Source organism: Crocuta crocuta, unplaced genomic scaffold (genome assembly GCF_008692635.1).
Source record: "Crocuta crocuta isolate KB4526 unplaced genomic scaffold, BGI_CrCroc_1.0 scaffold28, whole genome shotgun sequence".
In the NCBI taxonomy this organism is placed as follows: domain Eukaryota; kingdom Metazoa; phylum Chordata; class Mammalia; order Carnivora; family Hyaenidae; genus Crocuta; species Crocuta crocuta.
Genome location: NW_027533256.1, coordinates 8,771,287 through 8,788,586, shown reverse-complemented (window position 1 = coordinate 8,788,586; position 17,300 = coordinate 8,771,287). Strand labels below are relative to the sequence as shown.

General features: G+C 37.4%; 1 protein-coding gene across 4 annotated transcripts in view; it reads left to right on the top strand.

Annotated features, from left to right (window-relative positions):
- The window catches only part of PTPN20 (protein tyrosine phosphatase non-receptor type 20), a 111,968-nt gene that overhangs the window by 74,009 nt on the left and 20,659 nt on the right, over positions 1-17,300 (top strand). For all 4 annotated transcript variants that reach the window (XM_077746467.1, XM_077746468.1, XM_077746465.1 and 1 more), the window contains exons 6-7: positions 9,590-9,738; positions 12,286-12,376. In XM_077746467.1, the coding sequence (XP_077602593.1) occupies positions 9,590-9,738; positions 12,286-12,376 (240 nt within the window). The remainder of the gene's footprint in view (positions 1-9,589; positions 9,739-12,285; positions 12,377-17,300) is intronic.

Here is a 17,300-nt window from a genome sequence, read left to right as displayed (position 1 = left end):
TTTTCTAGGGCTTTCATAACAAATTACTAGTGACTGAGTGGCTAACATAACAGAAATGTATTTTCTCACAGTTCTGGAGGCTAGATGTCCAAGATCAAGGTGTTGGCAGTTTTGATTTTTTCTGAGCCCTCTTTTCTTGACTTGCAGATGGCTGTCTTCTCCCTGTACAGTATCTGGGCACTATTTTTTTTTTCCATAAGGACACTAGTCATATTTGAGGGTGCACCCTAAAAATCTCATTAACTTTTTTTTTAAATATTTTTATTTATTTCTAGGAAAGAGAGAGAGAGACAGCGTGAGCAGGGGAGGGTCAGAGAGAGAAAGAGATACAGACTCTGAAATAGGCTCCCGGCTCCGAGCTGGCAGTCAGCACAGAGCCCGACGCGGGGCTCGAACCCACAAACCGCGAGATCATGACCTAAGCGAAAGTCGGACGCTTAACCGACTAAGCCACCCAGGCGCCCCAAAATCTCATTAACCTAATTACCTCTTTAAAGATCTTATCTTCAAATACAGTCGTATTCTGAATTGTGAGAGGTTAGGACTTAAACATATAAAATTCTGGGGCAGAGAGACATAATTGATCCTATAACAATATTGAATGTTTTAATTGATAAAGGACTATTGGATCATCTTTCTCTTCTTTAATGAGCTTTGGCAGCTGTCTCATCCATATAAGTTGTCTAATTTATGGAATTAGAATTGTTTATAATATTGACTTATTAACTTTGTAATGTCTGTAATATCTGAATTGATACCCTCTCTTTTATTCTTGATTTGGTGAAGTGTGTTTTTTCTCTTTATTTTGTGATCAGTTTGGTTAGAGATATTCAATTTTTTAAAATTCAGTGTAATTTTATTTATTTTTATTATTTTAATTGAAGTACAATTAGCACAGTGTTATATTAGTGTCAGATGTATGATAGTGATTCAACAATTCTGTACATTACTCAGTGCTCACCACAATAAGTATAGTCATCATCTGTCACCAAACAATGTTTGGACTATATTCCTTATGCTATACTTTTCATCTTCATAATTTATTTTTTTGGTAACTGGAAGTTTGTACCCCTTAAGCCCCTTTATCTATTTCACCCATCCTTCCACCCACCTCCACCCTGGCAACCACCAGTTTGTGCTTTCTACTTAAGGTTCTGTTATTTTATCTCTTTTTTTTCCATTTTGTTTCTCAAATTCCACGTAAAAGGAAAACCATATGGTATTTGTCTTTTTATTGATCTTTTCCATGAACTGGCTTTTTTAGTTTCAGTTATTATTTCTCCTATTGTTTTCTATTTTATTGACTTCTTCCTTGGTAAGAGTTATTTCTTCTGACCTAACATAAGCATTGAATACAACAGATTTCCCTGTGAATACTGCTTTAGCAATATCCCCAAATTCTTGATGTGTTTTTATTTATTCAATTCAGAATGCTTTTTCATTCCCATCCACTACAGCTCAAACAGTTTGAGCACCAATACAATGGAGCATTAGATTAGTTATATTATAACGAATGCAAACAAATAATTGAACATATAAATAAATGGGGAGAACAAACAAACCTCCCGTGTAAAAGAATTCCAAATAAATTATGTTGAGATTCCACTCTAGAGTAGATGGAGCATAACACCCCATCCCTTTCGTGTGTGTTGTACATAGTGGTTTTCTTCTAAAGAGTACCGTATGGAAAGGAGGGTAAAAAGAGGAACTCTGTAGTAAAGAAACATGATACACAGCTGCAGCAGGTGAACAAGGTCAACACCAGTCATGTGGTCAGCAGGTCCCCATGATATGTTGTGATGAATATGGCACTTTACCTCGCTGATCTTCCCCCACACTGAAACCCTAAGCTAATTATGAGAAAAACATCAGACAAATTCCAATAGAGGGGCATCCTAGAATATATCTGATACTTACTCCTCAAACTACCAAAGACATCAAATGCTTGGAAAGTCTGAGAAAGCATTCCAGCTAAGAGGAGCCTAAGGAGACATGAGAACTAAATGTCCTGTGGACTCCGGGATGGGATCCTGGAACAGTAGAAGGATATGAAGGAAAACTAAGGAACTCTGAATGAACTATTGACTTCAGTTAACATATTAATAATAATATATTTATATTGGTTAATTAAATTCTTTTTTAAAATTTTGAGACAGAGAGAGAGAGAGTATGCATGCACACAGAGGGAGAAAGAGAGGGAGAGATACAATTTGAAGCAGGTTCTGTGCTTTTGCATAGAGCTTGACGTGGGGCTCAAACTCATGAAGCATGAGATCAGGACCTAAGGTGAAATCAAGAGTCAGACACTTAACTGATTAACCACCCAGGCACCCCAAAATCTAACAAATATACTGTCCTAATTTAATTGTTAATAATAGAGGAAACTATAGCAGAGGATATATGGGAACTCTCTGTACTACCTACTAATTTTTTTTGGTAAACATAGATCTGTTCTAAAGTCTGTTTTTTTAAAGTGTTCTCTAATTTCTGTTGTCACTTCTTCTTTGACCCATGGGTTATTTAAAAATATGCTTTTAACTTTTTTAATATTTGAAAAATTTCCAGATATGTTATTGACTTGTACTTAATCTCATTATGGCCCAAGGGCATAATTTATATTAATTCTTTTTAATTTGTTAAGGTTTGATTTTTGACCTAGAATATGGTCTATCTGGTAAAGGTACCATGTACACTTGAGAAGAATTTTTACAATGTTGTTGGATAGAGTGTTTTATATAGGCCAGTTAGATCAAGTTGTCGTTTAGTTCTTTTCTGTCCTTGCTGAATTTCTGTGTACGTGTTCCGTTGATTCCTGAATGAAGAGTTTTGAAGTCTTCAGTTATATTTGTGAATTTTCTTTCTTTGTTTTTGCACTATCAGCTTTTCATTTTTTTGAAATTCTGTTAGGCGCACAAACATTTAGCATTGTTCTGTCTTCTCTGTGATTTGACCTCTTTATCACTAGTAATTATCTCTTTAAAATTTTGTTTTAATTTTTAGAGCAGTTTTAAGTTCATAGCAAAATTGAGCAGAAGGTACAGAGATTTCCCATGTCCTCGCTGCCTTTCCATATGCATAGCCTCCCCCACTATCAGTATTCCTCACCAGCGTGGTGCATTTGTGACAGATGAATCTTCATTGACGTATTATCACTCTGAATCCATAATTAAGATTCGAGTTCACTGGTGGTGGTATACATTCTATGAGTTAGGGCAGATGTGTAAAGACATGTTTTCAGCATTTTAGCATCAAACAGAATAGTTACACTGCTCTAAAAACTCTCTTTGCTCCTCTTATTCATCCTTCTTTCCCCCAGTAATGACTTTTTAGCCCTGGTAATGTTCTTGGTCTGAAGTCTACTTTGTTGTTGATATTCTCTGCTACTAATACAGCCAGTCCACTTTCCTTTGATTAGTGTTTCCATCATATGTATTTTTCTATCTCTTTACTTTTTAAAAAATGTTTTATTTATTTCTGAGAGAGAGAGAGACACAGCATGAGCAAGGGAGGGTCAGATAGAGAGGGAGACACAGAATCTGAAGCAAGCTCCAGGCTCTGAACTAGCAGTGAGCACAGAGCCCGACGCGGGGCTCGAACCCATGAACTGCGGGAACATGACCTGAGCCAAAATCAGACACTCAACTGACTGAGCCACCCAGGGGCCCCTCTATCCCTTTACTTTTAACTTGCCAACATTTTTGTACTTAAAGTGGTTTCTTATGGGCATTGTATGGTTGGGTATTCCTTTTTCACCCAGTCTCCTGATTTCTGTTATTTAATTGGTATGTTTACACTGTTTGCATTTAAATCTACAGTCTTTTTAAAAAATGTTTTTAATGTTTATTTTCAAGAAAGAGACAGAACATGAATGGGGGATGGGCATCGAGAGAGGGAGACACAGAATCTGAAGCAGGCTTCAGGCTCTGAGCTATCAGCACAGAGCCCCATGCGGGGCTCAAACTCACAAACAGTGGGATCATGCCCTGAGCCAAAATTGGATGCTTAGCCAACTGAGCCACCCAGGGGCCCCCCATCTATCTACCATCTTTTAACTCTACCATCTTGCTAATTGTTTTCTATTTATTCTTTCTATTCTTCATCTTTTTTTTTTTTTTTTTGCAGATTTCTCTTGGATTATTTTGTAATAGCATTTTATTTTCCCAATTGCTTTTTAGTTATACCTCTTTAAAAATGTTCTCTTGGTTGCCCTAAGATTTATAATATATATACATCTTTAATTTCTCACAGTCTGTGTTTTCTATCTTCAAATAACATTAAAGCACTTTACCTGTGGCATAAGGACTTTCCTAGTGTCTTCCTAATTTCTCCTCATGATCTTTTGTACAGTTGTTGTCAGGTGTTTTAATTTTATGTAACAATAATTATGAAAAATACGTATTCACTGCTTTTGTTTTAGATAGCCAGCTACTGTCCAGGAAAATTAAGGGAAAAAAGAATTTTATACTTAGCTACTTTCATGAGGAATTTTTAGAATTCTTCATTTGTGTAGAGTCGGCTTTCTATTCTGTAGTATATTCCTTCTGCCTGAAAATATCCCTTGAACATTTCTTACAGTGCAGGTGTGCTGCTAATGAACTCTCAGTATTTGTCTGTAAAAGTGTTTATTTCTCCTTCATTTGTTCTGAAAGACATTTATGTTGGTTGTAGAATTCCGGGTGTCGTAAGACTTATTGTGTGATGATGAGCTTTTGTATCTGAGGCTTGTTGTGTTTCACTCATTTTGGAAAATTCCCAACAACTGCCATTTCAAATATTTCTTCTGCCCAATTCCACTCCCACTCTCTGTTCTATTTTGGGTTTCTAATTATAGGAATATTAATCTGTGTGATATCCATGGGCTGTAGCTCTTGGATGCTGTCTTCTGTGGCTTCACTAACTCTTTTTTCTCTTTCAGTTTGAGTAATGCCTATTGACCTATTTTTAAGGTTGCTGATTCTTGTATGTATCAAGCCTATAGATAAACCCACTGATAGCATTCTTTTTTTTATATATATTTTTATTTATTTCTAGGAGAGAGAGAGAGAGACAGCGTGAGCAGGGAAGGGTCAGAGAGAGAGGGATATACAGACTCTGAAATAGGCTCCAGGCTCTGAGCTGGCAGTCAGCACAGAGTCCGACGTGGGGCTCAAACCCACGAACCGCAAGATCATGACCTAAGCGAAAGTCGGACGCTTAACCGACTAAGCCACCCAGGTGCCCCAGCATTCTTTATTTCTATTATTGTAATTTTCGTTTTTAGAATTTCTGCTTGATTTTTTTATGGTTTCCATATCTCTGATGAAATTCCCCATTTGTTTATGCACGTTGTAAATTTTTCCACTGAAGCCTTTAACTTCAATCTTACTTATTTATAACTCATTGTCTGATCGTTTTAACATTTATGTCCTATCTCTGCCTTGTCCCTTTGATTGTTTTATTTCTTGACAGTTTTATTTTTTTCTTTTACTTGCTTCTTTGTGTGCGTTTAATTTCTTTGTTGAAATCTGGATATCTTGTGTTCTAGAGACTGAGGTAAATAGGAATAGGCATACCTCTTCTTTTTGTAGGCCTTCAGTCTGGTGAGTTGAGTCAACTTAGTCAGGAATTGAGCAGGGTTTGAGTTTTGATGTTGCCATGGTTACTCCTAGTGCATCACCAGCTTCAAATTCCTGTATGACTACCTTGTGCTTAGAATGGAAAATGCCAGAGGGTTTATTTCAATGCCTACCCTCTGCCTTAGATCTCCCCATTGCACTTGAACCTCAGAGGTTTCTGTCCATGACCTTGTTCATTTTGTAGCAACAGAGTACTCTTATTTGTACTTCTGTTACTTGCTAACCTAGTTGAGGGTGGAAGTGCATTCCCTGTTGTCTTTGCTCAGCATTAGTTGTAGACAAGTGCAGTGTCCCTGGTTCTTAGGGGTGCCTTCTGGTTACCTGTCTTCTGGATCTGGTGCCTTCTCAGTTACCTGTCTTTTCTTTAGGGGTAGAGAACATGTTATGGTCTGAGCATAGAATGCTTTCCTTCTCTCCCAATTCCCAATGTTATTGTGTCTTAACTTGTGCTTTGTGGATAATAGAGTTTGCTGCCCTTTTCCCAACTTCTTCTGCTTCTGACCCTTAGGGAAGATAGGGGAAAGGAACTGGATGGGGATCATACCTTGCTCACAGAAGCTGTTGCTTCCCTCTCTGAGCTTGAACCACAAGGGAAGATTTCTTGAGTTCCTCATTGTTATCTTAAGTTTTTTCCTGAACTTTTGATGATGTCCATACATGTGCTATCTTTTGATTTCTTTTGTCTCTTCTTCTTTAATTTACATACACATGTCTCTGTCCTGTGAGTAAGTTCATTATCAACTGTCTACTTTGTTTCTTATAGTGTGTTGTTTAATTATTAATTCTATAAAATCATGTACCTTTTAAAGTTTATTTATTTTGAGAGAGAGAGAGGGAGAGACAGTCCCAAGTGGCAGAGCCCCTCATAGGGCTCGAACTCACAAACCGTGAGATCATGACCTGAGCCGAGATCAAGAGTCGAATGCTCAACCGACTGAGCCACCTGGGTGCCCCTGTAATCATGTAGTTTTGACCTTTATTTTCTTAGGTCTATAAACTTATTTTTACCTCATTCTTTTTTTAAATTTAATTTTTATTTAAGGTTATGATTCAGCATTTGTTGGGTTGAATCCAGAACTTCAAGGCACTTCCCAGGTGATGTTGATACAAATGTAAATGTGGCAGGGCACCTGGGTGACTCCATTGCTTAATAGTCTGACTTCAGCTCAGGTTATGACCTTATAGTTTGTGGGTTCAAGCCCTGTGTTGGGCTCTGTGTCAGCTCAGAGCCTGGAGCCTGCTTCAGGTTCTGTGTCTCCCTTTCTCTCTTCCTGACCCTCAATTGTGCTCTGTCTGTCTCTCTCTCAGAAATAAATAAACATTAAAAATTTTTTTAAAGAGACAAATGTAAATCTGGCCTCTTTTCTGATGCTTTCTTCATCTAAGCCTCTGTCCCCCAGAGGTGTAACCTCCCCTCTGGCTGTAGGGTAAGACATGGTGGGGAGGTATCAGAACTGAGATATAGGGGAGTTTTGCCAGCACCAGTAGGGGACAGCTAGGGAAGAATTGGAAGCGTGCCTTGAATTTTGCACAAAGGTTTTTTTGCACCCTTGTGTGTGCACTTGGGTTGAAGTTGCTGCAAACGTTGTATGGTGGCACTAGTGATCTGTGGCACTGTGGCTGATTTTTCAGCATTCATTTATTTCATCTCTTTTCCATTGAGCTGTGGCAAGGCAGGCTGAGAAATTGCTTTCAACTCAGGATGCGAACCTGATTGGTCTAAGGATAAATCTATCTCTTTTGCCAGTTATGTTTCAGACACTTGACCTGCCTGTAAATTCAAGTAAAGGTTTCTTGGATGCTTTTGGGAAACTTTGGCCTTGCATTTAAGAAATAGGTTGTAAGTGGGGCACCTGAGTGGCTCAGTCAGTTAAGCGTCCAACTTTGGCTCAGGGCATGATCTCGCGGTTCATGAGTTCAAGCTTCGCATTGGGTGATGGGGCTGACAACTCAGAGCCTGGAGTCTGCTTCAGATTCTGTGTCTCCCTCTCTCTCTGCCTGTGAATTTGACTACTCTAGGAACTTAATATAAGAGGCCATTCTGTTTTTTGGGGGTGCCTGGGTGGCTAAGTATTGGACTCTTGATTTTGGCTCAGGTCATGATTTCACAGTTTGTGAGATTGAGCCCCACATCTGGCTCTGTGCTGAGAACAGCTGAGCCTGCTTGAGATTCTCTCTCTCCTCCTCTCTCTGTCCCTCCCCGCTCATGTCTCTGTCTCTCAAAATGAGTAAATAAACATTTAAAAAGAGGCCATTCTGTTTTTGAAAACCTCATTTTTAAAATCATTTATAATAATTTATATTCTATTACTTCTTCCTACAGGTAATAGATCTATAATATAGGTTATGTTCCATTCAGAATGGATTAAAATTTTTTGCATACCATATTGCATTACTCATTTTTTTTCTTCATCTTGTATTTCATTTCCATTTTGCTCACTAACACATATAGTTCTGCATCTCTGATTTTGCAGTTTGAGCACAAATAAATTCTTATTGATTCTCATTCCATTTGACTTGATTTGATTAGTCATCTTCCATTATAAACTACACTTCAAGGACTGCATTTTGCCTGAGAAGATAATTACAAATGTGCAGAAGGGTTGGGGAAAAGGAACAGAAAGCTCACAGGGTGTGGATGAATTGCTGTGTGGCTTACTCAGCATCGATCACATCCTCCTCCTAACATGTTTTTCCGTATGGCCCAGGCAAGAAAACTAAAAACTACAATTCCCAGAAACCCTGGCAGTTACGTGGGTTTGACCAATCGTATGCACTTAGCCAAGACTTAAGTCTGTGGAGAAGCACTCAAGTTGCTAGTACACACCTGAACACTCATGGTATTCCCAATGTCTCACCGTAACTAAAGCAGCACACCACAGGCACCAACAGTTGTGGTGCTGACCTTACTAATTCTCCATGATTGCTAAAGTAGTGTCATCCGGGAGCTAGTGGTTAGAGCAGCGATGTCCTGCTCCCTCAGATTCCTCCTTATGGCAAAGCTAGCCCTTTTTGTGGCAGACCATTCTGCAGTGTTATTTTTGGACCATGTTGGGGGGAAGCGTCTGTTCTTCAAACCTGTCCAATGATGTCAGCACCAAATAGCTAGATAAGAACTGCCCTTCTGCACAAATCCCTTCCTGTGATGATTGCCATTATTGTAGCTGAAGCCTGACCTGTTTGCCTTGATTGGAATTCTCGGACCAGGCTGCAATAAAAAGAAACCGGATTCAAAATGATGTTAACAATAAAAAAGTAGGTTTTCTCCCATAACGGAAACGCAGAGGTAGGTAGTGTTCCAAGTTCAATTTGATCTGTTGCTCAGTGATGTCATTAAGACCGTAGGTTCCTTATGTATGTATTTTTCATATTTGCTGTTTTCAGCTCTTTCCTTTCATGTCACAGTAGGGCTGCTTATAAAAATTGGGGTCTTATAGTTCTGTATTTACATCTGGGCAGGGGATGGAGATGGGAGAGAGGCTTGCTTCTCTTCCTTGCCCATAAGCCCTGAATAAAGTTCTTGCTTCCCATTGGCTCAAATCACTACATATTGCTGAATTATTCACTGGCAAGGGAATCATTGTGGAATGATCACCTATGGCTTTAACTAACCATCAGGGTAGAATCAGTGTCAACAACAGTGTCCACTATAGTCATTCGATTGTCAATACCTATACTCAATTCACATTGTTAAACAGAACACTTCTCAGTCTATAGCATCCTTTATTTATATAGCACTTAACAGTATTTTCCAAGAATAGTAGATTTTGTGTAATTTCAAAGTGCATAATCATGATTTTTCTGAACCAAGGATACTTTCTTTCAAAGTAATAGATTCTTCATTTCTGGAAAAACAAATTTCCAGTAATCCATAGGTGGCTGTGCCTTTACTTATGAGAAAGCAACAACAGAAAGAAAATCTCCCTTCACATACATACAAATGACTTACAAATGTGAATTTTTCTTTTTCTTAGGTATACAAATTGTTTCTGAAAGGGAGCTAGCTCAGTTAGCTCACGTTCGGCCATTACTGTTCAGCTTTCATGAGCGATCAACCATCAAGGATTGTTTTAAAGTGCTTGAGAAAAAAGTAGCAGAATATGAAATCCTCCAGGAATTTATGGTAAATATTTTGGCTTTAACAAAAGTGCACATGTGATTTTCCACATTACTACTAGAGGGTTTTTTCTTTTCCGTTTTATTCTTTGTGTTTTAGATTGAGTACTTTGTTTTTGTTTTTAAATATTAAGTTTGTTTTTAAAGTAATAGGTGTGTATAGTAAAAAAAAATGTTAAATAGCATAAAAGGTTATAAAATGGATAAAGTCTCTTTCTTTTTCTCTCTTGACTTCCTAGGCTCCCTTTCCACTATTAAGTTTGTCATATAAGCATCCAGAAAAGCATTAGCATGTACTTTATTCATGATTACCCTTTCCTTCTTAAAAAAAAAGTTTCACCTATGAAATAATTTCCAAATATATTATCAGTACATATAGTTCTATCTCACTCTTTTTTTAAAACTCTCATTCTTTTTAAGAGTTGCATAGGATAGTTAATTGTATAGATCCAAAGACCCTCTTTTCTTTAAGTATTCCCCTACGATGCCCATTTAGATTGTTCTAGGCTATTATGAACAGCAATTAGCCCTCTTCATATGCCTGTACATATGTATGCGTATCCTTTTTTTTTTTTTTTTTAATGAAAGACTCCATCACAAGTGTATCTTTCTTTGGTTTTCGTTTGTTTTTTTTCTTTTAATTTTTAAATATGTATTTATTTTTTGAGAGATAGAGAGCAGGAAAGAGAGAGAGAGAGCAAGGGGAAGAGGGGCAGGGAGAGAAGGAGACACAGAATCTGAAGCAGGCTCCAGGTTCTGAGCTGTGAGCAGAGAGCCCAAAGCGGGGCTTGAACCTACAGACCACAAGATCATGACCTGAGCTGAAGTCGGACACCTAACTGACTGACTATCTTTTAACATGTATAATTTTTAAAAAATGTATAAATCCTTGATCCAACTAGATTTTACTTTTTTGTAAGGTATTTGTTAGGGACCCCACATTATATAGCTATCCTGTTGTCCCGAGATCTCTTGAAACTTCTCTTCAGTGATGTAAAAGGCCACTTTTATTACATACTGAAGTGATACATAAATGTTAATGTATTCTAGGACTTCTTCCATTGATTTGTTTATTCATATGCAGTTACCAAACTCTCTTAATTAGTGTAGCTGTATGGGATCTTTTACTGTTTGTTAAGACTAACATTACTTTCCTCATTACTCTTCTTTTACAGAACTGTTCTAGTTCTTCCTACAGATATTTTTTTCCCAAGTTAATTTTAGGATTTGTTTGCATAAAAATTAAAAGTGTAAAAATCTGATCATATCATCTTACTGCGTAACACCTTCACTAGCTTCTCATGAGCCACGCCAGTAGTTGCCAGAGCTTATTTAAAGATTGGTGGTGCCAAGTTGGCTACCCAAGAGTTACTGAAGAGCTTTTGAAAAGTATAGCCTCACTTTATCCACAAATAAAGTGTGGCTTTATCCACAAATATTCTAATAGAATAGGACTGGATACATCTCTGCCTCTTTTGTGTATGAAACAAGGCCTTCCTGGGTAGTTTTAGTTTACCTTCTGGACTAGATCATGTTCTCTGTGCTCTAGTTCTCATACTATTTACTGTTTCCCCAAGAGGAGATGTATGCCCCTGTGCTTTTATTCCTGTCCTTCTAACTGGAGTGATACCTGCCCACCTCTGCTCTCGTTTCCTTCCACACACACACACACACTTTCATATGACTAACTTTAATGGCAGTAATTGGTGTTTCCATTATACTAGCATCTCTGTACATTGATTTCATAGGTGTCCATCTGACTACTCTCATAGCTCCTTAAGGATGGGGCCATTTTCAGGTTCATCTTTGCATTCCAGTGTCTAGAAAAGTGCTGAGTACGTACTAAGTGTTCAGTCAGTGTTTCCTGAATTAACCATTGATAATGAAATTTTTTTGAAAGGAAGAATTCCTTAATTGATATCCTAGCTGTAATTCCTTCACGAGCCAAGGAGTAAATTATGAGTCTGTTTATATTTTTTGGTTTATCTATTTACATATATTTTTTACAGTTATATTTGTTCATTTGTTTGTTTGTTTATAAAATGATAGATTTATGAGTAGGTCCTAAGAAGGAAATGTCCTGTATTTGCTTTTTTTTTTATGAAGAAGGAAAAATATTGAAGTTTAAGGGAAAAAATATCTTTAGAGAGACTAGCATTTTCTTATCAAGCGATATCTCAAATTTGAGATTTTTTTTAATGTTTATTTTTGAGAGTGGGAGACAGAGCACAAGTGGGGGAGGGACAGAGAGAGGGAGACACAGAATCCAAAGCAGGCTCCAGGCTCTGAGCTGTCAGCACAGAGCCCGACGCAGGCTCGAACCCACGAACTGCGAGATCATGACCTGAACTGAAGTTGGACGCTTAACCAACTGAGCCACCAAGGTCCCCCTTCTATAGTATTTTTTAATGGGATTTTGACTTCACTTATCATACAACACATTTAACATTGGGTCATGCCATATAGAGGCATGAACACTAAGCAAAGGCAGATTTTTTTTTCTTTTACATTTTGTTGTAGTAAATGCGTGACTTATATTTTTTACCTTTTAAAGACTTTAGATTATAAGAACCTACCTGGTGAGTTCAACTCGGGGAATGACCTACGCAACAGAGACAAAAACAGATATCGAGATATTCTTCCATGTAAGCTAAAAATGGTTTTATTTTCCTGTTTATGCTTGGGAAAAGATAAAAAGTGGGTTGTGTGGCTTTCAATATGAGGCATTTTGACCTGTGACCATGATGAAGAGCTCCAGTAGCTAGCAGTGGGTGGCCTGGACATATTCTTGAATATGCTAGAATATGGTCAAGTTCAAGTGTTCTAGTTCAGGTACTTCTTTCAGCAACTAACATAGGGTTACTTACAGAAGTCTTTCAACCTTCTTCTTATTCATAAGCTACTTCTCAGGCCATGAACTATCCAAAATATGAAGTCTAGTAGCCTGAGACATCTGTCACTATTGGTACCCCAGGCCTGACCACCTTTCTTGGCCACCCAGGTTCCTCAAGGGGTTTTTTGATTTCTTCACCACACACTTCTTGAGGTAACATAGAAGATTCAAAAAGAATCACATCAAGAAAGCCAGGGGAATAATTAATTTCTTCCTCTCTCCAAACGCTGAGAAGACTAGCTGGGAGATTCACATACCTGGACACACTGCAAGTTTATGCAGTCCTCACTTTGCATAGCTCCAGTATGTACAGATTTTAGTTAGTGTGTTCAGTTAAGAACACTATTCCCCCAACAACACAATTCAAATTTCAGTAATCACAATATATTAGCTATTAGTAATCGCATAAAGTATAAGCCTCACTTCTAGCTCGTCTGCAGATTACTATGTAAATAACAAATGTGCATCATGATCAGTGACTATTCATGTCACTTATTTTTTTCTTTTACTTCTTTTAAAATATGGCTTCAGTTGGTCACTGTGTGTCTGTTATTCAGCTCATGCACAGATAGCAAAGCATATTATAGTTGTATTGCCTCTTTATTTTTTTGTGATAAGCCCACATATCATTTTATAAAAATGGGTTGTCAAAAGTTGCTTGGTCAACAAAGATGAATTGAAGCAAAAGAGGAAAAAGTAGTAACACTGAGTAGAGTTAAGAAGAAACAGTGTCCTGGAAGAGGTTATAGAACAGTCATAATTTGTCCTGTTGATTATTAAGATCTTTTGCAAAGTTGTAGTGCTTGCACAGTCATATTTATGACCCTATACTACTGTGCAAGGCAGGAATGGGTCTTACTAGGTTGTCCAGAGATTTTTACGTATAAAGAAAATATCTTGCATTTTTATAGCACTTTACAATTTGCAAAGCATTTTAAAATGCATAATATATGTTATGTATATATCTTATATAATCTTCATGGAATCCTCCTGAGGTAGACCATTGGATATCACCATTTCTATGCTTCACAGAAGAGGGAGTAAGCTCTGAAGTTAAAACGTGTTTTGAAGGCTAATAAAGGAGTGGGGCCATACCTCATGTTCTCTGACTGCTGGCCTAATACTTTTTCTGCCACTTATTTTTGGATCAGGATCTACTCAGAACTAACTAATAATGATAGTGACTTAGATTTCTATTACTTTTCCACTTACAGAGCACGTTTACATATATGTCATGGAGTGCTGTCTATAGTTATGCAAGGAAGCTCAGAGCAGATAATATCTGAATTTAAGGATGCAAGCAATGAGGAGAGGGTGATTTCAACTAGTGGTTCTGGACAGTTGCATATTCTTATATTTAAAAATGAACTATACCCTTATGTCATACCTGAGATAAAAATTAACTCAAAATAGATCATAAGCCTAATATGAATTAAAACCATAAAACTTCAGAAGACTACTTGGGAAAAATTTAGTGTCCTTGGGTTTGGCAGAGTTTTTCTTAATAGGACACAAAAACCCCAAACCACAAAAGAAAAAACCAAATTATACTTCTTTGATTAAAAAGATAGTTTTTCAATGTACTGTTAGGAAAATGAAAAGGCAAGCAACAGACTGGGAGAAAACACATTCAAAACATTTGTCTGACAAAAGGCTTATGTTAAGAATATGTAAAGAAATTGGGGTGCCTGAGTGGCTCAGTGAGTTAAGCGTCTGACTTTGGTTTGGGTCATGATCTTGTAGTCCATGAGTTTGAGCCTTGCATCGGGCTCTGTGCTGACAGCTCAGAGCCTGAAGCGGGCTTCCAGTTCTGTGCCTCCCTCTCTCTCTTCCCCTCCACTGCCTGCTCTCATTCCCTCTCTCTCAAAAATAAATAAACATTAAAAAAATTTATTAATTAAAAAAAATAATATGTAAAGAATTTCTATGACTTGATAAGAGGACAAATAACCCAACAATAGGTGAGCAAAAGATTTACATGGTGACTTCAAAAAAAGATGTATGGATGACAAATATGTGAAAAGATGTTCATATCATTAGTCAGAAAGAATATGCAAATTAAAACTATAATAAGATACATTTTACACTCGGTACGATGGAAGCGAGTTTAACAGTTTCTTATAAAGTTAAGCATGAATCTACTACATGACTCAGCGTTTCTATTCCTACAAAAAATTGAAGCATGTATCTGCATAAGGACATGTAAATAAATATTCATTCCAGTTTTATTTGCAAAAGCAAAAATATGAAAACAACTTAGTGTCCATCAATAACAGAGTGGATAAACAAATATGGTATGCCCATTCAGTGGGTACCACTCAGCTATACAAAATAGTAAACTGTTTTGCTGCATACCTCTGGATTGTTCTTGGAGGTAGTGCCTTTAAAGAGGTAATTAAAATAAAAACAGGGCCTTCAGGTATACCCTAATCCAGTCTGACTGGTATTTTGTAAGAAGAGGAATTAGGACACTCAAAAGGCCAGGGATATATGTATGACAGAGGCCACATGAGGCCACATGAAGACATGGCAAACGGTGAGCCTCTTCAAGCTCAAGGGAAAGCCCTGGATTTGGATCTGACACCTGGATCTTAAACTTCTAGCCTTCACAAATGTGGTAATGAATGTTTTGTGTAAGCCCCCGAGTCTGTGGTATTTTGTTACGGCAGCCTGAACAGACTGATACACTGTGTCGCTTCATTTACATAAAATTCTAGAAAATTCAAACTAATTCATAAAGTTTATCAGTGGTTGCCATGAGGGCAGGAGGGAAGCAGGCAGAATAGATTATGAAAGGGCATGAGAACATTTTAGCAGCGATGGAGGTGTTATCCCTCCTTTAGTGTTGGTTCATGGGTGTCCATGTATGACAATTATACCTCAATATGCTTTAAAAAGATGGCTAATGAGAAATGCAAAAGATAATCACATTTTTTATACTTTGTACCATTTACCCTTAAAATATATAGGTAGAAAAATACAAGGTCTTTAAAGGAGAGATTCAATAAGCATCAATACTCAATACTTTAATGAAGTCACTGTATGTTTCTGTTACCACAACCACTAATAGTAATATAGTAGTAGTAGCAGTAGTAGTTGTTGTTGTTGTTGTTGAATGTACTCAGTGCTGTTGTAAGTCCTTCTCAGATGGTAATTCATTTAATCCTCACCACAACCCGATGATGTTGGTACTCTTAGTATCTTTACTTTAAAGAAAGCCTGAAATAAATTCATTACCTTCCCCACAGTCGCATTGCAAATAGGAGGCAGCTCTGGGTTTCAAACCTAGGTTTATCCACCATGCAGTGTGCTTCTCTGTATTAATTCTTTTCCAGACGACTTAAAGATTTTCTTGTTCTCTATGTTATTTTCTATTTCAAGAATCATTTTTTTAGCACCTAAATGACAGATTCTCAGCCATTCTTTATATAGAAATAAAACTATTTTGCAAAGCTTGTTGCTTGCTTCTGCTTCCCTTTCTCTCCATCTTCCCTTAATTTGAGTTCTCTGTTCTGATTCATTAGTTATTTGGTTACAGATAGGCTATGTAGCAGATATAGTTGTCTCAAACTCTGCCTGTCTGCAGCTCTCTCTCCTTTTTTATTTTTACCCTGATAATGAATATCTTTGTTGATTTTAGAATTGTGGGATTCATTCTTTTTTCTAAGTTTTTCTGAGTGTTACTTTATTGTCCTCTAGCTTCCAGTGTTTCAGGTGAGAAATACAATGGTAATGTGACCTTATTCTAAAATTTGTTAATATTTATTTTTGAGAGAGAGACAGAGAGAGACAGAGCATGAGTGGGGGAGGGACAGAGGGGGAGGGAGACACAGAATCTGAAGCAGGCTCCAGGCTCTGAGCTGTCAGCACAGAGCCTGACACAGGGTTGGAACTCATGAATGGTGAGATCATGACCTGAGCTGAAGTTGGATGCTTAACTGACTGAGTCACCCAGGTGCCCTGACTTTATTCTGTAAGAAACATATTTTTTCATTCAAGAACCTTATGGCACTTTAATTTTTTGTTGGAATTCAGAAATGTTGTCATGTATGTCTCATTTCATTGGTCTTAGAATTCATAGAACTTTTTAATCTGTAGACTCAGTCTTTAGCTCTAGGAGAGTTTCTTCAGTTATTTAGTAATTGCTCCTCCTATCTCTACTCTGTTTTTCTTCTTCTGGAGCTCCTGTGATCTGTAGGGTTGGTCTCTTGGATCTTTCTTCTAAGGCTTTCAACTTTTCCCTAATTACTTCTTTACTTTTGCCTCTTGGTAATTTTGCACGTACTTCCCCCTCTCTCTCTAGATTTAGTTCTTGCTTTCTTTCACTTGGTATTCTGGAAACTAATTTAAGTTTCAAGAAGACCGTCCTCCACTAGTCATCTATTAAAAATTTTTAGCTTGTGTGATGCATAATCTTATATGTCAACTTGGCTAGGCCACACTACCCAGATATTTGTCCAAACACAAGTCTAGATGTTGGTGTAAAAGTATTTTTAGATGTAATTAACACTTAGATCAGTGGAATTTCAGTAATTCAGACCACCCTCTCTAATATGGATGAACTTCGTCCAATCAGTTGAAAGCCTTAAGAAAAAAAAAATGATTGAAGTTCCCCAAGGAAGAAGCCATTTTGCCTCCAGATTGCCTCTGGACTCAAGACTGTAACATCAGTTCTT